This window comes from Phacochoerus africanus, chromosome 8 (assembly GCF_016906955.1).
Source record: "Phacochoerus africanus isolate WHEZ1 chromosome 8, ROS_Pafr_v1, whole genome shotgun sequence".
Classification (NCBI taxonomy): Eukaryota; Metazoa; Chordata; class Mammalia; order Artiodactyla; family Suidae; genus Phacochoerus; species Phacochoerus africanus.
In genome coordinates, this window is record NC_062551.1 from 45,834,877 (window position 1) to 45,862,170 (window position 27,294).

Here is a 27,294-nt window from a genome sequence, read left to right on the forward strand (position 1 = left end):
TTCACTTTTTTTAAAGAAAAGTTTTCTATTTTTTTTGGCCATACCCACAGCGCATGGAAGTTCCCCAGGTAGGGTATGAACCTGTACCACAGTGATGACCTGCACCACAACTGTAGCAATGCTGGATCCTTAAACCATTGTGCCACAGGGAACTCCCTCTTTATTCTTTTTAATATCTGCACATTCTTTTTTTATGTTGTTTTTCCATTTTAAACATTTATTTCATATTCTTTTATGTTGTTTTTCCATTTTAAACATTTATTTCATATTCTTTTATGTTGTCATATTATAGGCAGTTCTTGTAGGTGCCAACTTTCTCCCTCAACCCCTCACCCATTATAAAAGCTTAAGGTGCACAACATAATCACCTGACAGTTGTATATGTTGTGAAATGAGCACCACAGTAAGTTATATCTGTCACCTCACATAGTTACAAAGGAGATTTTTCCCCTTGTGATGAGAAATTTTAGGATTTATTCTCTTAGCAACTTTCACACATGCTGCACAGCACGGTTAACTACAGCTATGGTAACTTTTGTGGTGTGTCTCTCCAGTACCTTTTGACCATCTTCACCCAGTTTCCCCACCTACCACCAACTTTCTTACTTCTTTACGTGCTGACTCTTCCAAGATGGCTTTTCCCTTGTTGATTTGTAGTTTTTGTTTCAGAGTTCATTTCAGTGGGGAAGAAGTTGTTTATTCACCAGAAGAGGCTGTTGTTTATTCACCTGAATGTCACACGCCCTGGGTTGAAAGAATTTCTAAAACAGTGTTGATCAATTTATTTCCTGCAGAATTCAACCAGGTTCTCTATTTAGGAATTTTTTTTAATTAAAAATTAAACTTCTTGGGAGTTCCCATTGTGGCTCAGCGGGTTATGAACCCTACTAGTATCCATGAGGATGTGGGTTCGATCCCTGGCCTCTCTCAGTGGGTAAAGGATCTGCCATGGCCATGAGCTGAGGTGGAGGTTGCAAACATGGCTCAGATCTGGCATTGCTATGGCTGTGAGGCAGGCCGGCACCTGAAGCTCCAGTAAGGGAGGAGTGGAGAAAAGAGTGCCTAGTGTTGAGGAGTTCTCATTGTGGCTTAGTGGGTTATTAGTGGGTTATGAACCTGACTAGTATCCATGAGGATATGAGTTCAATCCCTGGCCCTGCTCAGTGGATTAACTATCTGGCATTGCCGTGAGCTTTGGTGTAGGTCACAGCTGCAGCTCAGATCTGGCGTGGCTGTGGCATAGGCCAGCAGCTGTAGCTCCAATTTGCCCCCTAGCCTGGGAACTTCCATATGCCACACCTGCAGCCCTACAAACAAACCAACAAACAAACAAAAAGAGTAAATAGTATTGAATTGACAACCAAAGGAAGGCTTAGGGTGCCATTTCTAATTTTACTGAGTCTGAAGGCTTGCTCTATTCCTAGGCTCCTGTCATCATGGACCTGCTCCTCTTGTCCCCTCTCTTCTCCAGTCTTTTACTGTATATAGAAAGCAGGCTTTCCTATCTGCTCTTTCAGCCATAGATAACTTCCACGCTACAGAATGGAGACAGGTAAATGGGACAGAGCACTCCTGGGCTAAGAGATGGAGAAACATGATCCATAAAGGTGAGCTGGAGGGGAAAAGACACGGTGTAACACGGGGACCTCCCTTCTTGCTGTATATTAATATTATAATCTATTCTTTGCACATCCATCTTTACTCACGAGAAAACCAAGGCATGTGGACATAATGAAGGCTTTCCTATGTGTGGGCTCTTCTGAGCACTCACTGCTTAGACATTAAATCACTGTCTAGACAAGAAAGGTTCATTCAGGAAATATATGCTTACTTAATTCAGGAGAATGTATTTCCATCTGTGGGGCATGAGAAAGGAGATGCTAAGTGAAATATGCAATGAATAAGTGAACATGGATAAGGCAAGGTTATCCTTAAGGGAATCCTATCTCCAGGATGTTTCAAGATGGGAAAATGCTCGGATGTGCTAGGAGAAAAAGATTATTTCGAAAGGAGGGAAGAACATCATCTCACCTGAGCCATGGCTTTATGATTTTCAGGAAAGGACCTTTGCTCTTTTGGATGCTTTTTAGAAAAATGAACAAGGGAGAAAGAAGGGAGGCATAAGAAACCATGTGATTGTGGCCATGGTGTAGGCTGGCAGCTGCAGCTCCGATTCGACCCCTAGCCTGGGAACTTTCATACGCTGCAGGTGTGGCCCTAAAAAAAAAAAAAAGAAACCATGTGATGTGAAACTTCATTTACCTTAGGGTTTCCATAACAACATGATTAAATCTGCCTAGTTAATAGTAAGCAGTTATTATTAAATATTAATATTTATCATGCTAAATATTAACCATTCTATAATACAGGTTAGGGAAATAAAAGAGACTTTTCCACACTAGAGGCTCCAGTCAGATGGAAGAAATTTTTCCTTTACATGAAATTTAAATATTTATTTTTACAATAAATATTTTCATTAGAAAATGACTTGTTGTTGCTGTTGTTGTTGCTATTTCTTGGGCCGCTCCTGCGGCATATGGAGGTTCCCAGGCTAGGGGTCGAATCGGAGCTGTAGCCACTGGCCTACGCCAGAGCCACAGCAACGCGGGATCCGAGCCGTGTCTGCAACCTACACCACAGCTCAAGGCAACGCCGGATCGTTAACCCACTGAGCAAGGGCAGGGACCGAACCCACAACCTCATGGTTCCTAGTCGGATTCGTTAACCACTGCACCACGACGGGAATGCCAGAAAATGACTTTTAGTAGTTTCTGTTGTAACTCTGTTGGCTCAGGGGTAACAAACCCGACTAGTATCCGCGACGATGTGGGTTAAATCCCTGAACTTGCTAAGTGGGTTAAGGATCCTATATTGCTGTGAGCTGTGGTGTAGGCTGGCAGCTGCAGCTCTGATTGGACCTTTAGCCTGGGAACTTCCACATGACATGGGTACTGCCCTAAAAAGACAAAGAAAGAAAGAAAGAAAATGACTTTTAATTACTGAGACCGACCTTGTGATTCAAAGAATTTCAGATACTTTTCCTTAGCTAAGAGTAACTGAAAAAGTTATTAAATCACCCGTAATTTCCAGAAAACCTCATTCAGATCTGTTAAAAGTAGTACACAGAGGTAAAAAAGTATTTTTCTGGTGTACTACCTATTGAACTCTAGTTATTTCAACATATTAGAATTAGTTTAGATTGTGTTCCAAGTATGCAATTCAGTAATCTAGAAATTATAATTTTAGGAGTTCCTGCTGTGATAACAGTGGGTTAAAAACCTGACTGCAGCAGCTCAGGTTGCTGCGAAGGGCAGGTTCCATCCCTGACACAACTCAGTTGGTTAAAGGATCCAGCATTGCCGTAGCTGAGGCTCAGAATCAATCCCTGGCCTGGGAACTTCCATGTGCCACTGGTGTGGCCATTGAAAAGAAAGAAAGAAAGAAATTGTAATTTCAGCTCTTACTTTCTTCTTTTTTGAGTAACATATATAATTTTAAGGTGTACTATGTGACTATTTGATGTATATATATAGCCAAAAAATCACCATAATAAAGTTAGTTAACACCTCTCTCCCCTTGCAAAATTAGTCTTTTTTGCTTGTAGATAAGATTTAAGATCGAATCTTTTAAATTCCAAGTATATAATACACAGCATTATTAATACTAGTCACTCCTGCTATAGACTAGACACCCCCCAGGACTTATTTATCTTATACCTAAAAGTCTGTCACCTTTAACTAACATCTCTCCATTTCTCCCACCCCCTGGCAACAACTATTATTCTACTCTCTATTTCAAAGAGTTTGGGTGGTGTTTAGATTCCTCATACAAGTGAGAACATATTATTTGCCTTTCTCGGTCTGATATATTCCACTTAGCATAATACCCTCAGTGTCCTTCCATCTTGTCACAAATGGCAGGATTTCTTTCTTTCTTTAGGGCCAAATAATACTCCAGTGTGTTTGTGTTTCTTTTTCTTTTATTTTAGGGCAAAACCCGTGGCATATGTAAGTTCCCAAGCTAAGGGTCAAATTGGAGCTGTCGCTGCCAGCCTACACCACAGCCACAGCCAAGCCAGATTCGAGCCTTGTCTGCTACCTACACCATAGCTCACAACAACACAGCATCCTTAACCCACTGAACGTCCTCATGGTTCCTAGTTGGGTTCATTACCACTGAGACACAACCAGAACCCCTGTTAGTGTTTCTTTATCCATTCATCTGTCAGTGAACACTTGTTGTTTCCATGTCTGGGCTATTGGGAATAATGCTGCAGTGGAGACAGGAGTCAGATACCTCTTTAACATCCTGTTTTCATTTCCTTGGGATATATCTAATACTGCTATTTTACTTGATCAGTAACAGACATAATTCTGCAAGCAGAATCAAACCGACAGAGTTTCTCAGTCATTCATTAGTACCACTTATGCAGTGATCCACTTTCACAGTCATCATGGAATGAACACACAAAATCATGATAAATAAGACTTGGTATAGACACATTCCATGTCCAATAATCTAACCCACTTCACAAAACCACAACTCAATGGGCCCTATGTGACATTCCTAACTCCATTGAACCCATCTCATAATTCTATAAAACAATACCAAGTCAAACTTAGAAACCACTTGATAGTCATGCAATCTCAAACACAAATCACAACTAATCGTTCTACAAATTTGTTAGCTTCTTAAAAAGTTAAATATAAACCTAACCTATTATCAGCAATTTTTTCCTCTTAGGTATTTCCTCAGAAGAAATGGAAACATGCCAGTGTTATTCGTAATATATAAAATCTGGAAATACACCAATGTTCATAGAGAAGAAAATGAAAAATCAAATTGTGGCACATTTGCACAATGGAATGCTTTCCAGAAATAAAAAGAAATACACAACATTAATAGATCTTACAGAACGAGGATGAACTAAAGGAGGCATATGGAATTGCAGAACTGACAAAACTAAATTACGAGGACATGTATCAGAACCATGGCTGGCTCTTTTGTGAGTCTGGAAAAGGACTCCAGGGAACTTCCTGGCGAACACACCAGAGCAGTCAAACACGGCTCCTCGGTACTACGTGCCTCGCAGGGTGTCGGGGCTTTCTCTAGGGGCAGAACTGAAAACAACAACAACAAACCCCTCTGGTTCAGGACCACGGACCTAGGGTCCCACACGCACGTACAGTCCCGAATGAAGTCCTCTCCTGGGCGCTCTCCCGCTGGAACTCCCTCCGCGCGGCTTCAGCCCTTCTTAGCCCGGCCTCCCTCCGCCGGGAGTCCCGATTCCCTCTCAGGCCCTTCTCTGCCGGGTTTCCGGCTCCCTCTTCCCTCCACGGCCTGGCGTTTCTGACTGTCACCGGGCCTTCCCGGCGCCAGGCTTCTTCGTCCGCTTCCTCGGCCCGCGCTGGGCGGGCTTCCGGTTCCCATTTCTGCCCTCCCCGACCCGGGCTTGCGATTATTTCCTCGGCTTGCGGTCTCGTTCCTTACACGACCTTACCTCGCTCGCAGAGGGCAGTCACCCGTCACTTCGGCGTCTGAAGGAACACCAGCTGCAACCCCTCTGCCGAGGGCGAGCGATCAGCGCGCCCTAGAACCCTCAGGGGTCGCGGGGCGCGGAGAAGTCTCTGCGGCTGGTGGGCTCCACGTTCGGTTCAAATGTCTTTTAGGTGTTGGACTACATTTCCCACAGGCCCCAGAGCCCCAAATGAACTTCGACCTTTGGCTCCCCTTCCGGTGTCGCGGCGCTTGTAGGGCTATGCCTGGTGAGTTGAGGTGACCCAGGTCCGGCTGTGGGAGAGACAGGTGGTGAGGAGGCCTTTAGCTCCCAAAGCGCGGATGGGGCGTGTGCAGCTGGAGCCTCAAGCCTTGTGTGTATGAGCCGCGGAGGCAATTGTCTGTGACGGCGTCATTGCAGAGTGTTAGTTCGCACTCGTACGTGTGTGATAGAAAGCGAGAGCGAGTCAGAGGGTCATGGGGCCCTGATTCGCCATGGCTGGTATCTGACTGGGCTCGCGGGCTGTCAGGGGCGGAGCCTACTGTGTGACCTCGGTCTACAGGACCGTGGCCGAGAGGGTGTGTGACACCGCGACCGCGTGGTCCTGTGACAGCTCTGTTGTAAGTATGACTATTACGTGTGAACGAAATGGAGTTGTTTTGTTTTGCTTTCAGTGAGCTTAAGTTCGGAGTTTTGTTTTTTTCAGTGAGCTTGTAGGAGTGGGTAAAATTTCTTTTATGGATATAGAATGTATATGTATACATATACATAAAATTATATGTATATGTATACATAATATAATTTTATGTATATGTAAACTATATCACCGCGCCCCCCAGTACCCAGCGTAGTGCTTAACTTAGAGGGTAAAGGGAGTGTTACCCATCCAGGGTCCAATTGTAGGTTCCATAATTTCTTGGAATGTTTCCCTAGATTCTCTTCTGTCCTCACACCATGTAACCAGTTGGATCTAGCTGCAGAGAAATGATCGTCAAAGAGAAAGTCACGAATATCCCTCCTATAATGAAAGTTCTCAATAGAAAAGTACATGGTCAATCATGAGATGAGAGTTTAGGCTTGCACTTGCCTTCAAGATAGGCTTCTGGGAAGACCTGAGGGGGAGGGCACAGGTGCAGAAGTTTTTCCTGGGTTAAACTCCCTTGAATGCATTATGGAGGCCAGAACCACAGCATTCCCTGAGCTGTGGCCCCTAGATGCTGCTGGGAACGTATATTCTAGCTCTGGGCATAGATGATGTTTACCTTTTTCTCTGATACTGGTAAAACTCCGTACTGTAGTTTCCCTCTTACTTCTGTCTGTCCTATGGTGAGTGAGGGGCCATGTCTGGTGGTGGACAGTATTTTCTTATTTAGCAAGTTTAGTCCCACAAGTCCCTTCTTGTACCTGTAGTTCCGCAAGTCCTGAAGTGAAGAGCATTGCTACTTAGTGGCCCATTCAAAGTCAGTTTGTGTTTGCTTTTTATTGTCATACGTTTTTGATTTACAAATCCTAGAAGATGTGCTTTCCTTCTCTTACATTTCCCTGCCTAAATGATGTGTTTAATGTTGTCCCAGAGTTCTCTGAGACTCTCTTCATTTGTTTTCAATCTTTTTTCTCTTTTCTGTTCTGCATCCGTAATTTCCACTTCAGTCCTCCACCTCACTTATTCATTCTTCTGCCTCCTGTATTCTGCTGTTAGCTGCTTCTAGTGAATTTTTATTTGTTATTGTATTTTGCATCTCTTGTTTAAGTTTTATATCTTGTATCTCTTTGCTCAGTGTTGCCTGTAAGTTATCCATCTTTGCCTCCAGTTTATTTCCATTGTCTTGCATCATCTTCAGCCTCAACAATCTAAAGTCCTGGAGGTTGAGAATCTCCTGATCACTTAGCTGTTCTGGGATTTTTTTCTTTCTTCCTCATCTGGGTTATAGTTCTCTGTCTTTTCATTTTTATAGGTTTTTGGTGTGGTGACCTTTTTACAGATAATAGAGTTGTAGCCTCTCTTACTTCTGATGGCTGCTCCCCTTGTGGCTGAAGTTGGTAAGGGGGCTTGCTGTATGGGAGGGACTGATGCCTGCCCACTGGTAGGTGGAGCTGATTCCTATCCCTCTGGTGGGTGGGACTTTTGCCTCTGGTTGGGATTAGAGGCAGCTGTGTGCCTGGGTCTTTAGGTAGCCTGTTTACTGAGGGGTGGGGCTGTGATCCCACCCTGATAGTTGTTTGCCCTGGGGCTCTCAGCAAAAGCTGTGGGTGGAGCCGGATTTTCCCAAAATAGCCACCTCCAGAGAAAGGCAGCTGCTGAATAATCCTGAGTTTTGCTTCCAATGTCCTTCCCCCACAACAAGCCACATTCACCCCTGTTTTCCCAGGATGTCCTCCAAGAACTGCAGTCAGGTCTGACCCAGATTCCTATGGAGACTTTGCTTTGCCATGGGACCCCGTGCACGTGAATGTCTGTGCGCCTTTTAAGAATGGGGTCTCTGTTTCCCCCAGTCCCCTGGAGCTCCTGCACACAAGCCCCACTGGCCTTCAATGCCAGATCCCCACACTCATGTGTTTGGAGATTTGATGTGGAGTTTGATGTGGGGCTCAGAACTCTCACCCCTGTAGGTGAGTCTCTGTGAACCATTTACTTTCCAGTCTGTGGGGCTTCCCACCCAGGAGGTATGGAGTTGCTTATATTACATAATCGCCCCCCTACCTCTTTAGGTGGCCTCCTCTTCTGGAGTAGGATATCTTTTTGAAAGTTCCCGGTCCATTTGGTTGAAGATTGCTCAGCATTTAGTTGTAAGTTTTGTTGTTTTTAGAAGAGAAGTTGAGCTCCAGTCCTTCTATTCTGCCATCTAAATTCCCACCTTCCCTACCTAATTGAGACTTGTCCATTTTTCTGGTTCATAGGCCTTCCCTTCCCAGTTAATAACAGGGCAACAGAGATGGGTCCCTTTCACTTCCAGAGCCTTTCCAAATACCCTTTTCCTTTCCAGTTAATGTTCCCATACCCATTGGGTAAATCCTTCAGTTACCCCATGTGCTCTTCTTCCCAAAGGATGGCAAAGAAACACAACTTGTTGGAGTTCCCATTGTACCTCAGTGGGTCAAGGACCCAACAGAGTCTCCATGAGGATATGGGTTTGATCCCTGGCCTCACTTGGTGGGTTAAAGATCCAATATTGCCACATGCTGTGACATGGGTTGCAGCTACAGCTCCACTTCAACCCCTGGCCTTGGGATTTCCATATGCCACAGATGTGGCAGTAAAAAGGAAAGGAAATAAAAGAAATACAACCTGTGGGGCATAAATTAAGGGCTTATTTTATTTATTTTTCTTTTTTTTTCTTTTTAGGGCTGCACGCATGACATATGGAGGTTCCCAGGCTAGGGGTCCAATCAGAGCTACAGCGCCCGGCCTACAGCACAGCCACGCAGGATCCGAGCCACATCTGCAACCTACACCACAGTTCATGGCAACATGAGATCCTTAACCCACTGAGTGAGGCCAGGGATCAAACTGGCAACCTTGTGGTTCCTAGTTGGATTCGTTTCCACTATGCCACGACAGGAACTCCCAAGGGCTTGTGATTTGTTAAGGAAGAGACAAGTGGTTAGGTAATATAACATAGCAGATACCTTTGGTTTCCAAACAAAGCAAGGTAGGAAGTGTTTTGATTGATTTCAATCAGTTAGAGACACTTATTAAGTCCTCAAGAAAAAGAATTTATTTTGTGAAGATCCTAAGTATTCCTCATATATTTTCTATAAGTCAAGAGCAATAAAAATATAGTTAATTTTGATAAGCACTTAAAAGGAATTATTTTAAAAATTTTTATTGGAATATACTTGACTTACAGTATTGTATTAGTGAAGTTCCCATTGTGGCTCAACAGAAATGAATCAGACTAGTATCCATGAGGATGCGGGTTCAGTCGCTGGCCTTGCTCAGTGGGTGAAGGATCCTGTGTTGCCCTGAGCCGTGGTATAGATGGCAGGCGAGGCTTGGATCCCAAGTTGTGGCTGTGGTGTAGGCTGGCAGCTGTAGCTCAAATTAGACCCCTAGCCTAGGAACTTCCATATTCTGTGGATGCGGCCCTAAAAAGCAAAAAAAAAAAATTGTATTAGTTTCAGGTGTACAGCAAAGTTATAAATATAAACATATCCATTCTTTTTTCCCACATAGGTTATTACAAACTATTGAGTAGATTTTCCTATGCTATACAGTAGGGCCTTTTAATCATCTATTTTATGCAGTAGTGTTATTTCCACCCTCCAAATTCCTCCCTCTCCCCAATAGTTTCACCTCTTGGTTTTGAAATCTGTGAGTTTGTTTCTATTTTATAATTAAGCTCTTTTGTATCATTTTAAATTAGATTCCACATAAAAGTGATATATGATATTTGTCATTCTTTGACCTACTTCACTCAGTATGATAATCTCTAGGTCTGTGCTGCTGCAAATGGCATTATTTCATTCTTTGTTAACAGCTGAATAATATTCCATTGTATGTATTCCATGTATTCCATGTACCAGATTTAGAAGGAATTTTTAATAGCGAGATTTGCAAATGCAACTTTTTCGTATATTGATTTTGTATCCTGTACCTTTACTAAATTAATTGCTTCTAACAGTTTTTTGGTGGAGTCTATAGGGTCTTCTTTTATATAATATATCATCTGCAAATAGTGACAGTTTTACTTTTTTGATTTGGATGCCTTTTATTTCCTTTTTTTTTTTTAACATAATTGCTCTGGTAAGGACTTCCAATTCTGTGTTAAATAAGAGTGGTGAGAGTAGACATCCTTGTTTTGTTCCTGATCTTGGAGGAAAAGCTTTAAGTATGATGTTAGCTGCAGCCTTGTCATATATGGCCTTTGTTATGTTGTCGCATGCTTTTTCTGAATCTGTTGAGATGATCATTGTTTTATCCTTCATTTTATCAATGGTGTATTAGAAACCACTCTTGCATCCATGGGATAAATCCCACTTGATCATGGTGTTTGATCCTTTTTTTTTTCTTCTTTTTATGGCCACACCTGCAGCATATGGAAGTTCCCAAGGTACCGAGGGCCTCCTCCACAGCCTCAGCAACACGAGATATGAGCCGCATCTGTGTCCTACACCACAGCTTGTGGCAATGCCCAATCCTTAACCCACTGAATGAGGCCAGGGATTGAACCTGTGTCCTCAGGGACACTATGTTGGGTTCTTAACCCAGCGAGCCAGAGTAGGAACTCCTGATCCTTTTAATATACTGTTGAATTCAATTTGCTAATATTTTGCTGAGGATTTTTGAATCTGGGAGTTTAATTTCTTCTTTTGTTTCTTTAAAAAGAATCACATAAATTTGCCAATAAATGAGACAAAGTCACAGCTTTATCATACTTCTAGGCATGTAGGAATAAGTAGAAACTGGCATGGTCATGGTGTAATTTGACACATCTAAGTATTAAAAGCTTTGGAGATTATATAGACATCAAATAAACAATTAGCAGGGGAACAAATCATGAATTAAGACTGCTGATCAGGAGTTCCTGTCGTGGTGCAGCAGAAACGAATCCGACTAGGAACCATGAGGTTTCGGGTTTGATTCCTGGCCTTGCTCAGTGGGTTAAGGATCTGGCGTTGCTGTGAGCTGTGGCAGAGATCACAGATTTGGCTCCAATCCTGCATTGCTTTGGCTGTGGTATGGGCTGGCGGCTACAGCTCCAATTAGACTCCTAGCCTGGGAACCTCCATATGCCGTGGATGTAGCCTTAAAAAGACAGTAAGAGAAAGCAAAACAAACAAAACACTGCTGATCAGACATTCATGGCATTTTACAAAGTTGTGTTTTTTTCCAGATGATACAGAAATGATCTGGGGAATCCAAGTATCATACAAGACCGTATTATACAAATTACACTTGAAAGGACAGATTTATAGAACATATAGGACGTATTTCTAAGTATGCATGCAAGTCTGTTGGCCAAAGGAACAAGATTAAGCCTTTTATGCTCAATTTGCCACCAACTGGATTCTTTGAGCTAGTTATATGTCTTCAACTTTGTGTAGAGGGCAAGGAGATACGTCATCCTTTCACTTTTGAGAGACTTTATGACAAAAATGAGGAAAAATTGTAATCTCAATCAACACTGGACTCTGAAATAAGTTAACATTACAGGAGAAAACAGATCTGAAATATCGTTTCCCTGTAGCAAAAACCACAGGGGGAATATTTTTTAAAAATAATAAAACAAGGAATGTGAAATAGTCTTTATAATCTCACAAATAGGCAGTTTTTATTAGGCATCATTAGGTGCTATTTATATGGCATTGAAAGTATTTCATATGCTTTATTTAAATTGATCCAGACAGCAACACTCTAAGGCAGGTAATGTTATTCCCACTTTACTGATGAATAAATTAAGGCAATTAAGTAACTGAGTAAAAGGTTGTACCACTTAGTATAGCTGAAGATGATTCACAGACTGAATTTTGTGGGGGTTCCTTATTTTAATTTTTATTAAAGTACAGTTGATTTACAATGCTGTGTCCATTTCTGCTGTACAGCAAATGACCCAGTCATGTATATACATTTATATATGTATACCTGTGTTCTTTTTCTTATATTATCTTCCATCATGTTCTATCACAAGAGATTGGATATAGTTCCATGTGCTATACAGCAGGACCTCACTGCTTATTCATTCAAAATGTAATAGTTTGCGTCTACTAGATCCAAATTCCCAATCCATCTCACTCCCTCCCCCTCCCCTCAGCAACCACAAGTCTGTTCTCCATGGTATGTGAGTCTGTTTCTGTTCTAGAGGTAGATTCATTTGTGCCATTTTTTTGTTTATTTTTAAGGCTACACCTGCACATGGAAGTTCCCAGGCCAGAGCTGCAGCTTTTGGCCTACACCTATGCAACAGCCACAGCAACGTGGGACCCGAACTGCATCTGAGACCTACACCACAGCTCATGGCAACGCCAGATCCTTAACCCACTAAGAAGGCCAGAGATCAAACCTCATGGATACTAGTCAGGTTTGTAACCCACTGAGCCACAATGGGAACTCCCTGTGCCACATTTTAGATTCCACAGATAAGTGGTATCATATGGTATCTGTCGTTTTCTTTCTGACTTACTTCATTTAGTATGAGAACCTCTAGTTCCATCTATGTTGCTGCAAATGGCATTATTTTTTTCTTTTTTATGGCTGAGTAGTATTCCATTGTGTATATGTAACACATCTTCTTAATCCATTTATCTGTCAATGGACACTTAGGTTGTTTTCCATGTCTTGGCTATTGTGAATAGTGCTGCTGTGAACATAGGGGTGCAAGTATCTTTTTGAATTGTAGTTTTGTCTGGATATATGCTCAGGAGTGGGATTGCTGGATCATATGATATTTCTGTGTTTAGTTTTCTGAGGAACCTCCATACTGTGTTACATAGTAGTTGTATCAGATTACATTCCAACCAACAGTAGAGAAGGGTACCCTTTTCTTCACATCCTCTCTTGCATTTGTTATTTGTAGATTTACTAATGACAGCCATTGTGGCTGGTGTAAGGTTGGTACCTCATTGTAGTTTTGATTTGCATTTTTCTAATAATTAACGACGTTGAGCATATTTTCATGTGCCTGTTGGCCATCTGTCTTTTTTGCAGAAATGTCTATTTAGGTCTTCTGCCCATTTTTCCATTGGTTTCTTTGTTGTTGAGTTGTATACACACCGAATTTTGAATGATGGACTCTATATTCTTTATCATGATAGTAGACAACCTTCAATCATTTAAAAAAATCTGATTGTCTTCCTGAATAATTCATCAAAAAATTCTTTCCTTAATATTTAATATAGATCAGTATTATCACTGTTAAATACTACACAGCTTCTTAAGGAAAAATTTCCAGAAATTGCATTTATACATTAAACATCAGTTACATAAGTGCCCATCCCTTGTTTCTAATTGACCAAATAATGTAAGCTGAATAGGACTAAAAGTATGGTAGGCTATGATGATGACGATCATGAAAGGAACTGTATGACATGCCTTTGAAGGTGAGGAGGAGAGGCACCCTGGAAACAAACCCAAAGATGTTAGGTTTTCATCAACTTACACTAAGGCCGTGGTTTGTCAGGGTTTCCCAAAACCATCCTCAGATTTGACAATTCATTAGGACTTAAAACCCAGAAAAACTATATTATGCTTGTGTTCATGCTTTATTACAGTGAAAGGACACAGATTAAAATAAACAAAGTCATATCGGGTGGAGTCCAGGAGAAACTAGATGTGAGCTTCCAATGGAGAAACACAGATAGCACCTAATTCTCCAATAACTTTTATAATGACACATGTGAAGTGAGCCAGGGAAGCTCACTGGAGCCTTGATGTCCAGGGTTTTTTTATTGAAGGTTAGTCACATAGTCACAGAGCCACTGTGTGACTAGGCTTAGCTGCTTCATCTCAAGCCTCTTGAGAGGTCAAATTGATTACATTTCAACCCCAGGGCTCCTGGCCAACAAAAATAGGTTTTTACCATAAAACGCATTGTTAGCATAAACTATCTGGTATAGGATTTTGTGAGTCCTCTCTTTCTTTGACCATTCTAGATTATCTTAATGTTTGTGAGCTTTTAAAACATTTTCAAAATCCTGGTTGCAATTGCATTTATTGTGATGGTTTTTGCAGCCTAACATGTGGTCTATCCTAGAGAATATTTCATTTATGCTTGAGAAGAGTGTGTATTCTGCTGTTATCTGGTGGAGTGTTTGGTTTATGTCTGGGAGGTCTAGCTGATTTGTACTGTTACCGTAGTCGTCTATTCTCCAGATATTTTTTGTCTGGTTTTTCTCTCCATTATTGAAATTGGTTTATCGAAGTCTCCAACTCTCTTGTAGAACTGTTTCTCTCCTCAATACTGTCAATTATTACTTCATATATTTGGGGGCTTTGTTTAAGGCATTCATGTTTATAATTGTTATATCTTCTAGACAGATTGACCTAGATAGGAATTATTGACTTAACACCTATTTATTGTACACAAACTTGGCTTTAATAGGATAGAAAAATTATGCTCCTGTACAGCTACACCCTTCCCTTTTTTATGTGTTTTTGTCTGGGGTTATGTTCATAATTACTGTGCTATACATTTGTATTTAAAGACATACTTTAAAGAAAAAAGGACCAACCAACCCAAAATATAATATTTTTATTCCATTACATGTATGTGTATGTATTTATGCACACGCACGCACACACTATCCATTCACCCATCAGTGGATATTTAGGTTGTTTCCACATCTGGCATACTGGATACTATAAATACTGCTGCAGTGAACATGGGGGTGCAGAAATCTTTTCAAGAGAGTGATTTTGTTTCCTTCAGAGAAATACTCAGAAGTGGGATTGTTGGACTGTATAGTAGTTCTGTTTTTAGCTTTTTAAAGAATGTTCATTCTGTTTTCTATAGCGGCTGTATCCATTTGCATTCCCACTAACAGTGCACAAGTTCTCACTTTCCTCCACATCTCCTCAACGCCTGTTGGTCTGTTTTCTTTTTTTTTTTTAAGGCCACACCTGTGGCACATGGACATTCCCAGGCTAGGGGTCAAATGGGAGCTGCAGCTGCCAGCTATACCACAGCCACAGCAACATGGGATCCAAGGTGCATCTGCGACCTACACCACAGCTCATAGCAACGCTGGATTGATAACCCACTGAGCAGGGCCAGGGATCAAACCTGCATCCTCATGGATACTAGTTGGGTTTGTTTCCACTGAGGCACAACGAGGAACTCCAGTCTGTTTTTTTGCGAATGCTGTTCTAACATGTGTGAGGTAGTACTTCGTTTTTGATTTTCTGGAGAACTGTCAATTCAGATTCTCGGCCCACTTTTCAGTTGAGTTGTATGAGTTCTTTATATATTTTATTAACCTCTTATCAGATATATGACTGGCAAATATTTTAGCTGTTGAAACTGGCCTTAACCTATGCCTTACCTTATCAGGAACAGCTTCTGACGTATGGTAAATTCCAACGAGATATAGAAATGCTACTCCTAAAATATCCTCTTCTCTTTCATCACTTTTGTGGTAATGTTGTTACTGACATTACCTTCATTGGACTTCTCCCCTCTCTTGCAAATGAAGGCAGCCGAGGGGGTTTGTGCAGCAGCCCTAGGTCTCAGCTTGCCTCTCTTGGTGTGGAATTTCTTCCCCATGAGCCAAGGCAAAGGCAGCTGGAACCCCAGGATTCATGGCAGTATTACACTCAAGGTACAGCTACTTGTGTGACTACTAAGCAGAAGAAAATCTCCAAGCCTTAGTTACATTTGTTTGAATAACGAGTAGCTGGGGGCATGGTGAGAAGTGACCATGGAGCAGAAGTTGAGGAGTGGTGAGGAAGTTTGTGTCCTTGGCTGTTCTAGTTTGGAATGGAGTCTTTTTCTAAGATGGGATGGACAAGGAAGGGTGCTGGTTTGGTTCAAATACTGCAAGACTTGCACAGTTCTTAATACATTTTAGCAGATTTTCTTGAACAAATGTGTTTTTTTCATTTGCTTTATGTTTTTATATATAATTTTCACCAGTTTCAGTGGGGAGCATGTCTGTGAAGCTCCTCATGCTGTCATACCAGAAGTGGAATTCCGTGATCAATTCTTTAAAGTTCTAACCATGGACCATGTAAGTTGCTATTTCTGTCTCCTTTGTGAACGTTTCATTTATCTGTATTTTCCAAGCAAACAGCCCTAGGAACTTGCCTCACATCCCTATAGTTTTTTACTTTCTAGTGAGAGTTGAAGCCAAACAGCACACTGTACCTCCTCTGTGCCCATCTATTCTTTAAATTATGTTCAACATTCCTGTGTGTTTAGTCTTTTGTTCAGAACAAACCTACAGTGTAGAAATGGAATCCCTAGATGGAGGCATTTACCATCCTTTTTCATATTCTTGGGTACAGAAAAAAAGGGGATCCATTTGATGACATATGGGCAAACCCTGTACTTTTGAAACAGATTTGACTTTCCAGGTAGACTGGATTTGATGTTGACTGGTCTCAGTCAGACATAAATCGTAGGGCATTGTAGACTTCAGAATTGGAGAAGACCTTATCTAACCAATGTCTAAATACAATTAAGGCTGATATATTTTCACCAAGCAAGAGTACTCTGTAGCCACTACAAAGCGTTTACTAAATAATTTGTCATTCGAAGTTACAATTCTTATATAATGTGAGATAGTGATTAACAGTGATGGACTTGGGGATGTAAGAAATTTTAAAATACTGTTCATTTTCTAAGCTATTTTTCCCAAACAGAGCAATGAGGGTGTAGAAATTCACCATTATGGATAATTCATGCAGCAGGCATGTAACATGCAATGTACATGTGTACATTCTTTCTTTCAATTTGTAAACTGATAATTTTGTTATTTCCAGACATGCTTATTAGGTAATTAAGAAATCCCATGGGACACAGGAAGGTTTCTCTGAAACAAAAGGATTATTTTGACTTGTAGACAGTCTGGTTTGGAAGCACTGATTTCCTTACTTCCCACACCACAGGATTCTCCCCCTAGCCTCCTTATTTACTATTTAGATCCCTTCTTGTAATGCAATTCTCTCTTGTATTTTTCTCAAAAATGTGTCCTTCAGTTTTACTTATGTGGTTTGTTGTTTCAGGAACTGGTGACATTCAGGGATGTGGTCATCACCTTCTCTCAGGAGGAGTGGGAATATCTGGATTCTGCCCAGAGGGACTTGTACTGGGATGTGATGATGGAAAATTACAGCAACTTGGTCTCACTGGGTAAATTTAGCTGTTCACATAATTTATAGTTTTTTCTATAGGATATTAGTGGACCTAAAGCTGTCTTTTAAGAAACTGGATGAATTTCTTCTCCCGGTTTCCAAAGGCATGGATTGAGCATTGTACAGGAGACGACACCTCCAAGCATCTGCATCTTTCATGATGTTCATAGATCTCAGTCCTGTCATATAATTTCTACCTTCCTTGATAACCAGGGAGCTGAATTTGCCTTCTAGGATACATTCGGCGTTATCTACTGAGATACCGATAATGTTGTGTTTGAGCCCACAATTGCTATAAGTGCTTTATATTTTCTTTCTTTCTTTTTTTTTTCTTTTTGGGGCTGTACCCATGGCATGTGTCAGTTCCCAGGCTAGGGGTTGAACCAGAGCTACAGCTGCCAGCCTACCCCACAGCCACAGCAATGCAAGATCCGAGCCATGTCTGTGACCTACACCACATCTCATGGCAACGCCAGATCCTTAACCCACTGAGTGAGGCCAGGGATCAAACCCACAACCTCATGGTTCCTAGTTAGATTCATTTCCACTGCACCATGAGGGGAACTCCTACTATATTATTTTCTTATCCACCTTCTTGGAGAACAGCAAAGATACTGTGTCCTGATTTGTTATGATTAAGGAACTTAGATTTAATGTTAAGTCAGTATTCCATCAAGAACCTTTTAATTTCAGAAAACTAATTTTTTTCCTTTCAGCTCACACAGTTCTTGCCTTGTACCAGGCCCGTTTTATGCCTTTCCGATACACTGAGTTACCTAATTCTTCAGTCCTATGACAAATACTACTAGTATTATTTTTAGAAGAGATTGCTAAGACAAAGAGTATTTAGGCTATCTTTCCAAGGTTACATAGCCAGTTAGTGCCAGAAGCAGATTTTCTTACCCAAGCAGTTTGGCACCAAAGCTGATATTCTTTTTTTTTTTTTTTTGTCTTTTGTCTTCTTAGGGCTGCACCCGCAGCACATGGTTCCAGGCTAGGGGGTCTAATCAGAGCTGTAGCTGCTGGCCTACACCACAGCCACAGCAACACCAGATCCGAGCCACATGTGCGACCCACACCACAGCTCACAGCAACACCGGATCCTTAACCCTCTGAGCAAGGCCAGGGATCGAACCCGCAACCTCATGGTTCCTAGTTGGATTCGTTTCCGCTGCGCCACGATGAGAACTCCCAAAGCTGATATTCTTAATTGATACAACATATTGCTTCTCAAGGCAAAGAGTTAGCATGGGTTTAGATAAAATAAGACATCTCTTTACCTATCTGCTTTCTTTATTCTCTGTAATTCTCTGGTCACTCTAAGGTGAATTCTCTTTCTTCAGTCTTCTCACATTTCTCTATTAATAACATTTCAACTTCACTTATTAAAAATTTAACCAATTCTAAGAGTTCCCATTGTGGCTCTAGTGGAAACGAATCTGACTAGTATCCATGAGGATGCAGGTTCGATCCCTGGCCTCGATCAATGGGTTACAGATCCCGCATTGCTGTGAACTGTGGTGTGGGTCACAGACGTAGCTCAGATTTGGTTGGCTGTGGCGTAGGCTGGCAGCTATAGCTCCGATTTGACACCTAGACTGGGAACTTCCACATGTCTCAGGTGAGGCCCTAAAAAGACCAAAAACAACCCACAAAAACCAAAAAATGTTAATACACAGTTCCTTACCAGTAGTTCACCTAATGATTTTTACAACTGAAAACGTTTACGTGAATCAGTGTTTTACTAGGTCCATCATTCCTTCTACATTTATTATTTACCGTCAGGCTGTTAGACAAACTTGCAACCTAATGGGAAAGGCAGCAAGAGTGTCTGATTATATTTTTTATATGATTGTAACTAATCAGCCAGCTCAAATGGTGTACTTGGCCTCTGAGTTATGTATCATTATGGATTTGCTGTTTTCATTGGTTCAGTGTACTTTAGCCCATCACAGTCTTTGTTGTTGATGCCTAGTTGTACAAATATTGAGTAATTCCTTATGGTGATTTTTGAGACTCAAGATCCTTTCCACTTTGAATTTATTCTTGCTTTCTGAAGCTTTCCTAAGCTCACCCTAGAGCTTTCCTATCCCAGACCAGAAAACCTGAATTGGTTAAAAGTGAGCTCTACTGGCCTTCTATGTTTTATATGTTTTGTTCTTTTTTAAAAAATTAATACTAGACATAAATTTTATTTAGTTGTTCGGTTAGCGTGTTTCAGTGCACAAAGTACTTTTCCCTTGTTTTGATTCCTATATTGTTAAAATGGTGGTCTCCTTCAGGTGATTTGTGTCCTTTTGGCATGACTTACTAATATTATAAAACATTCTTGTTTTCTGTCACAACAATCGAGGGCACATCTGCCTTGCTTGCTCCAGATCCTGACTCAGATCTTTATTTTAAGAAGCCCTGGTTCATTACCTTGTTTATTGCCACAACCTGGGCAATAGGTGTGCTTATGACGTTTTGTTTCATAGGAGGAACATCTTGGATAATTCTGTCTCTTCCTAGCTCACTGGTTGTTTTTTTCCCCCAACTTTTATGGCTTCTGGGGTTTTCAGTATTTACTACCTAAAAAATAATTCATAAGTCAGTGTTTTGAAACTGATTAGCATAGGAGTCTTATAACATTTTAAAAAATACCCTCTTGGTGATTCTTTCCCTTGTTTGTCACTTACTTGTATTTGTTAATTAGAGTCTTTTTATGTTTTCTAACTCATCACATTCTGATTCTATGATTTATTGAATTCTCCCCTCACCTTTTCTTTAGGTCACTTTGTCCCTTTTTCTCTTCTTGAATGGAATATATACATTGGTTATTTTCATTCTTTCCTTTTTATTAATATAAACATTTAAATCCTTTTTATGTGACTGATGATGAGTTTAATAGATTTTTTAATATGTAGTATTTATAGTGTAGTATTTCATTCTCTGAAAGGTCTGTGATTTCAATTACATTTCCACATTAACTAAACAGTCATTTGATAGGAAGCTTTTTTATTTCTAAGTGGAAATACTTTATTTATTTATTTATTTAGGTCTTTTTGCCATTTCTTGGGCCGCTCCCGCAGCACATGGAGGTTCCCAGGCTAGGGGTCTAATCGGCGCTATAGCCGCTGGCCTACACCACAGCCACAGCAACTTGGATCCAAGCCACGTCTACACCACAGCTCACGGCAACGCCAGATCCTTAACCCACTGAGCAAGGGCAGGGATCGAACCCGCAACCTCATGGTTCCTAGTCGGACTCATTAACCACTGAGCCATGACGGGAACTCCTAAGTGGAAATACTTTTCTTTTTTTTTTTGGAAATACTTTTAATTTACTGACAGTGCATTCATTTATGATTCTTTTTATTGTTTCAGTCAAATGATGTTTGCATTATTTTACCTTAATTATATATAACATTATTCAGTCACAGTAAGTTATTTTTGCCCTTTATCACGCAGTGTTTAGCAGTCACTTTGGATTTTCCCTCAGATTGGTCGCTCATAATTGCCAATCCCCATCGAGGTCCAACAGATCCTCTGTAATGAAGTGCCTTACACTCCTGCCCACGTCCACAACCTTTGACATATCATTCTGTTAGCATATTCTCCTCCTCAGCCACAGCTTTGTTCAGAATCACGTAAACCCTACAATATGGTACATATAATTATCTAAAATATTAAGAAACTTTTTTAGGCAGTGTAGCAATGATTAGCTTTGAGTGTAGGTAAATGGAAAGGACCATCTGGGAAAGAGCATGAAGGAAAACAGTTAAACATAGACTAGGATTTCAGTAAGACACATGTATAATAGTGAAAATGCTCCTGAACAGAAGAAAATAAAACGCCAAATTTACTGACATGTGGGAAAAAGAAAATCACGGTTCTGCATAGGAGGGAATTAATAACATCAGTGATGGAGACAATTTGTGTAAGTGAACAGGTGATTGAAAAACAGCCATTTAGGAGTTCCTGTCATGGCGCAGTGGTTAACGAATCTGACTAGGAACCATGAGGTTGTGGGTTCGGTCCCTGCCCTTGCTCAGTGGGTTAACGATCCGGCGTTGCCGTGAGCTGTGGTGTAGGTTGCAGACGCGCCTCGGATCCTGCGTTGCTGTGGCTCTGGCGTAGGCCGGTGGCTACAGCTCCGATTCGACCCCTAGCCTGGGAACCTCCATATGCCACGGGAGCGGCCCAAAGAAATAGCAAACAGACAAAAAAAAAAGAAAAACAGCCATTTAGCGATACTATTATCTATATGTGAAAGTACCTTACTACATTATAAATTATATACATGTTCATTTATATATAAAATCACTGTACTGCAGTGTGAGGTTTTAAAGACATGGTGACATGCTATAACTTGTTAATACTCTTATAGTTACAAAATTATTTTGATAATTGTTTTCTCCAGTGACTTATATTTGTGATATTTGCATATACTCTTAGATTCCTTTCAGCCAAAGATTTGCTCTTCCTGTTACTGTCAACTACTAATAACATGGGGCTTACTATTCAGTGGCACAAAGAATGATTTTGTCCTTGGAGTTTAATGAATAAGGAAAATAAACAGTGTGACCACAGAGAAAATTACTGAATATACAAATAAAAAATAGGTATGAGGGCAAAGAACTAGACATTGGACTACAGACACAGATATGAATTACTGAGAGTCAGCTAATACACCATTTCTGAGGGTGATAACTTTTAGATTTGGATAATGAAAAGGAGGTAGTATATAAGGATTCTACTGCTGAGAAATGAAAATGGTAGGAAATATGGTTTGATGAAGGAGGTGTAAAGAGATGAGGTAAAAGGGGATAATGGATTAAAATGGCTTAACAAGTAGCACCCTGCTTTCCATGGTAAAATATTAGGATTCTATTATAAAAGAAAAATATCAGAAAATTGTTAGTATGTATAGGTTATCCAATTTTGATCTGTATTCACAATATCTCTGTAAGACAGTGATGACTAAATTCTACATCTGTTGATGCTGAGTCAATTGATCTGGATTAGTTCCTGATCATCAGTACTTGACCTAGCTTGGTGATGATCCACACCAAAATTTCAGACCCACTGATTTGTTTCCCTTATCACAAACCTCACAATCTTGTTATGATTTTATCATTCATTCTCTGAACTCTCTTTACCTTTCTCCAAACTTCATAATAGTATTTTAGTCATTCACCTATACTTGGAATTATTTTCCATTTTTTCTTCTCTGCATTTTTAAACTACTTTTGTGACACATGAAAAAAGGAGTTTTTTCCTTTTCTTTCAGACTTGGAATCCAACTATCACACAAAGACTTTGTCTATAGAGAAGGACAGTATTGAAAAAAGTGATTTACAGTGGGAAGTAATAGAAAGTAGTAAATTAGTTGACTTTGAGAACTCCATTTTCAGAAATGATTGGCAAAGCAAAAGGAAGACTGATGTACAAAGACCTGAAGTAGGACATTTCAGTCAAATGAAAATCATCTCTGAAAAAGTGCCCAATTACAAAAATCATAAGTCTTTTACAGTACATCAGAGAATTCATGATAGCAAGAAGCCCTTTGAATATAAGGAATATGGGAAGGTCCTTAGTTGTTGCTTAAACTTTGATGAATATAAGAAAATATACACTAGTGAGAAAACCTCTGAATATAGTAGATATTGGAAAACCATTGGAGTTGATGACTCCCATACCCTACAACTGAATATTCATACCGGTGTGAAACTTTGTAAATGCACGGAATGTGAGAATACCTTTAGTTTTTACGAAGATCTTACTGTACACCAGAAGATTCATGATGATCAAAAGTGCTATAAATGTAAGGAATATGGAAGGACTTTTAGAAATATTGAAGAAGTTACTCCACTTCAAAGAATTCATGATGGTGAAAAACCCTATGAGTGTACTTTCTGTGGGAAATCTTTTAGAGTGCATGCACAACTTACTAGACATCGGAAAATCCACACTGATGAGAAACGTTACAAATGTATGGAATGTGGCAAGGACTTTAGATTCCATTCACAGCTAACCGAACATCAGAGAATTCATACTGGTGAGAAACCCTACAAATGCATACAATGTGAGAAGGTCTTCAGAATTAGCTCACAGCTTATTGAACACCAGAGAATTCATACTGGTGAGAAACCTTATGCATGTAAAGAATGTGGGAAGACTTTTGGAGTCTGTAGAGAACTTGCTCGACATCAGAGAATTCATACTGGTAAGAAACCCTATGAATGCAAGGCATGTGGAAAGGTCTTTAGAAATAGTTCATCCCTAACTAGGCATCAGAGAATTCATACTGGTGAGAAACCATATAAATGTAAGGAATGTGGGAAAGCTTTTGGAGTAGGCAGTGAACTTACTCGACATCAGAGAATTCACAGTGGTCAAAAACCTTATGAATGTAAAGAGTGTGGAAAGTTCTTTAGACTTACTTCAGCCCTTATTCAACACCAGAGAATTCATAGTGGTGAGAAACCTTATGAATGTAAGGTATGTGGGAAGGCCTTTAGACATAGTTCAGCCCTTACTGAACATCACAGAATTCATACTGGAGAAAAACCTTATGAATGCAAGGAATGTGGGAAGGCCTTTAGACATAGTTCCTCCTTTACAAAACATCAGAGAATTCATACTGGTAAGAAATCCTATGAATGTAAGGAATGTGGAAATGCCTTTAGTGTGGGCAGGTACTTTACTTGATATTAAACAAGTTACACTGGTAAGAAGTCTTTTGAATGAAAGACATGTATATAAAGCACATTTGTTTCTGAGTTTCATTGGAAAAACCTGTGTACTTATGCAGATTCAGTGTCTCTTATTAAATCTGTTTCTGGACTTTACAGCCTAGAATCTCTGTTGACTCGGGGTTGGCAGGTGGGGGGATGACAAAGAAAAAGAAAATGACAGTCAATGAGGTTGCAAATTTTAGTGGCCCATCATCTCTTTTTTGTAGGACTGTTGACCTGGTTATATAATCAAATACGATCACTGGTTATAATATTTTTACAAGAAAATCTGTTATATTTACATACATTTACATCACAGTAATTCAAAAGGGGGGGGAAAATTAGCTATTACAGTGATTATAAACTGATCACTTAAATTAAGAGGGGTTACAATGCTACTGTTACCATGGCTTCAATTTGGGTTTGTATCCATTTACATTATAATTTTCCTATTTATTCCCGCTCAGTGTTGCCTTGCTGTGCTTGGCAGTTGATCCGTAGAACTTTGATTTTAGCAATCTCAGTTGACGTGGGGGGGGGGGGAGGGGGCAGATGACAAAGAAAAAGAAAATGACAGTCAATAAAGTTGCAAATTTTAGTGGCCCATCATCTCTTTTTTTGCAGGACAGTTGACCTGGTTATATAATCAAATGTGATCACTGGTTATAATATTTTTACAAGAAAATCTGTTATATTTACATACATTTACATCACAAGAATTCAAAGTTAGTAATTATTAAAAATACGACTGGGGAGTTCCCGTCTTGGTGCAGTGGTTAACGAATCCGACTAGGAACCATGAAGTTGCGGGTTCAATCCCTGCCCTTGCTCAGTGGGTTAACGATCCGGCGTTGCCGTGAGCTGTGGTGTAGGTTGCAGACGCGGCTCGGATCCCGCGTTGCTGTGGCTCTGGCGTAGGCCAGTGGCTACAGCTCTGATTCAACCCCTAGCCTGGGAACCTCCATATGCCACAGGAGCAGCCCAAGAAATAGCACAAAGACCAAAAAAAAAAAAAAAATACGACTGGTAGATAGTTCATGTCCAATACAGTAAGAGAATGAGCCTCTGTTGTTACTCTTTTTTTTTGTGTGTGTTTTTGGGCTGCACCAGAGGAATACGGAAGTTCCCAGGCTAGTGGGTTGATTCAGAGCTGTAGCTGTCAGTCTACACCACAGCCACAGCAACATGGGATTCAAGCTGTGTCTGTGACCTACACACCAAAGCTTTGAGAGAAGCCAGGGATCAAACCTACATCCTCATGGATACTAGTCAGTCAGGTTCATTACCACTGAACCACAAAAGAGAACTCCTTGTTGTTACTCTTTTTATTAGGATATTTGCTATATCATATCTGAAATAATTCAACTGTATTATAATGATTAATATTGTTATTAATAGCTCACTGTATTTACTGAGTTCCCTTGTGACTACACTGATGATTTGTTCATTGATCTGTTCTGAGTTAGCATCAAAGCTGATTAATTTCACTCTTCTTGGATAGTACTCCAGAACCACTTGCCCTACACTTTGTATGTTTTTAATATTTTTTGCTTACTTGAACAAATTACAACAATGAACTATCTAAATGTTATAAATAGATTTAAAATTAATGACAGAAATAAAATAACTGTCTTGACACTTCTTGAAATAACTAATGAATAAACGAAAAAAATTAGTGAATAAAACATATCTTTATTTTCTCCTTTATCTGTAATTACAGCTACATTTTGGTCATATTACATTAACACTTTTTTTTTGTTTTTTGTTTTTTTTTTGGCTTTTTGCTATTTCTTTGGGCCGCTCCCGCGGCACATGGAGGTTCCAGGCTAGGGGTTGAATCGGAGCTGTAGCCACCGGCCTACGCCAGAGCCACAGCAACTCAGGATCCGAGCCGCGTCTGCAACCTACACCACAGCTCACGGCAATGCCGGATCGTTAACCCACTGAGCAAGGGCAGGGACCGAACCCGCAACCTCATGGTTCCTAGTCGGATTCGTTAACCACTGAGCCATGACGGGAACTCCACATTAACACTTTTCTTTGAACTTGGTTATGAACTCCTGTCATTTCACAGACTGCTAATCCGATAAATGAAAATGTAATTATTGTTCCTGATATCTTTTCTTGGTGCTCAAATTGATAAAACTTTATTCTTTTGCTTTGCTATTTTTTCATTTGCTCCTTTATCTTTCCACATTTTCCCTAGCCTACCTGGATGCTAGGGGACATTCCAGACCTATCCTATTTAATGCTGTCCTGAACCATGAAATTAAGCTACCCCAAAGGAGGAATTGTGGTTCAATTGAATGATGAAGAATTCTAATTAATGAGGAAAATCACCATTCTAACATTGAAAATTATATACAAAATCCATTGATGGATGGTAAAATTTAAAGGTGAAAGTCTAAGGAAGAAATGGGATATTAGAATGGTCTCAATGAATCTTTCCTAAGTACTTAATTACAAAGATAAAACACTGCACACACCACTTTAACCAAATGATCACCAATAGTGAGACACTGGCATCAATATAACACACTAAGAAGGGCAAACATTTGGGTAGCATTCTCACCAGAACATGCATAACCATGAGGAAGCTGCTGGCAGACCAAAATGAAGAACCTCTGTAAAATAATTTATCCAGTACCTAACATTTTTAGGTCATGAAAGGCAAGAGAACTAAATGCAGTACAGGATTATGGATTTGATTTTTGGAAATTCAGTGGCAAAAACAATGAAATCCAATCAAACCCTGTCATTTGATTCACAGCATTCTATCCAATGTCAATGTCCTGGTTTGGATCATTATACTACAGTCAGGTCAAACGTTATTGCATTAGGCAAGCTGAGAGAAGGGTGTATGGAAACTCTGTAGTCTTCTAATTCTTTTTTTGTTGTTCTTTTGCCATAGTCACTGCATATAGAAATTCCCAGTCCAGGGACTGAACCTGTGCCTCAGCAGGGATCCAAGTTGCTGCAGTGACAATGCTGGCTAGATCCTTAACCCACTGTGCCACAAGAGAACTCCATTCTTATATTCTTTTCTTAAGTCTAGAGTTTGTTTCTTCAAATACTGTGTTTCGAGCCAAAATAGGAAGAATCAAGGCTGGATTGACCTTCCTGCCTAAAACAAGAAACCACTAGATAAAATATGAATAAAGGTTTTCAGACATTGGAACCTGACAACACAACAGTAGTGCCTAACAGTGTAAACCAATGTGATCCACACACTTGACCCAGTTTACTGCGGAGAGAGCATTTCCACATCTTAGCACAAGGAGTGGGAGTGC

At 40.3% G+C, this 27,294-nt stretch overlaps 2 protein-coding genes across 2 annotated transcripts in view; one reads left to right on the plus strand and one right to left on the minus strand.

The window, feature by feature from the left end:
* ZNF382 (zinc finger protein 382) overlaps positions 1 to 6,022 on the minus strand; it is a 37,245-nt gene extending 31,223 nt beyond the window's left edge. Inside the window, exon 1 of the mRNA XM_047793191.1 lies at positions 5,501 to 6,022. The gene's annotated coding sequence lies outside the window, so the exon portion shown is untranslated. The remainder of the gene's footprint in view (positions 1 to 5,500) is intronic.
* A 9,220-nt stretch (positions 6,023 to 15,242) lies between these two features.
* Positions 15,243 to 24,118, plus strand: ZNF529 (zinc finger protein 529). Its single transcript, XM_047793211.1, has 3 exons — positions 15,243 to 16,159; positions 17,157 to 17,283; positions 22,558 to 24,118. Exons 1-3 carry the CDS (start codon positions 16,040 to 16,042, stop codon positions 23,976 to 23,978), a joined length of 1,668 nt encoding a protein of 555 aa, XP_047649167.1. The 5' UTR covers positions 15,243 to 16,039; the 3' UTR covers positions 23,979 to 24,118.
* The last annotated feature ends 3,176 nt before the right edge of the window (positions 24,119 to 27,294 follow it).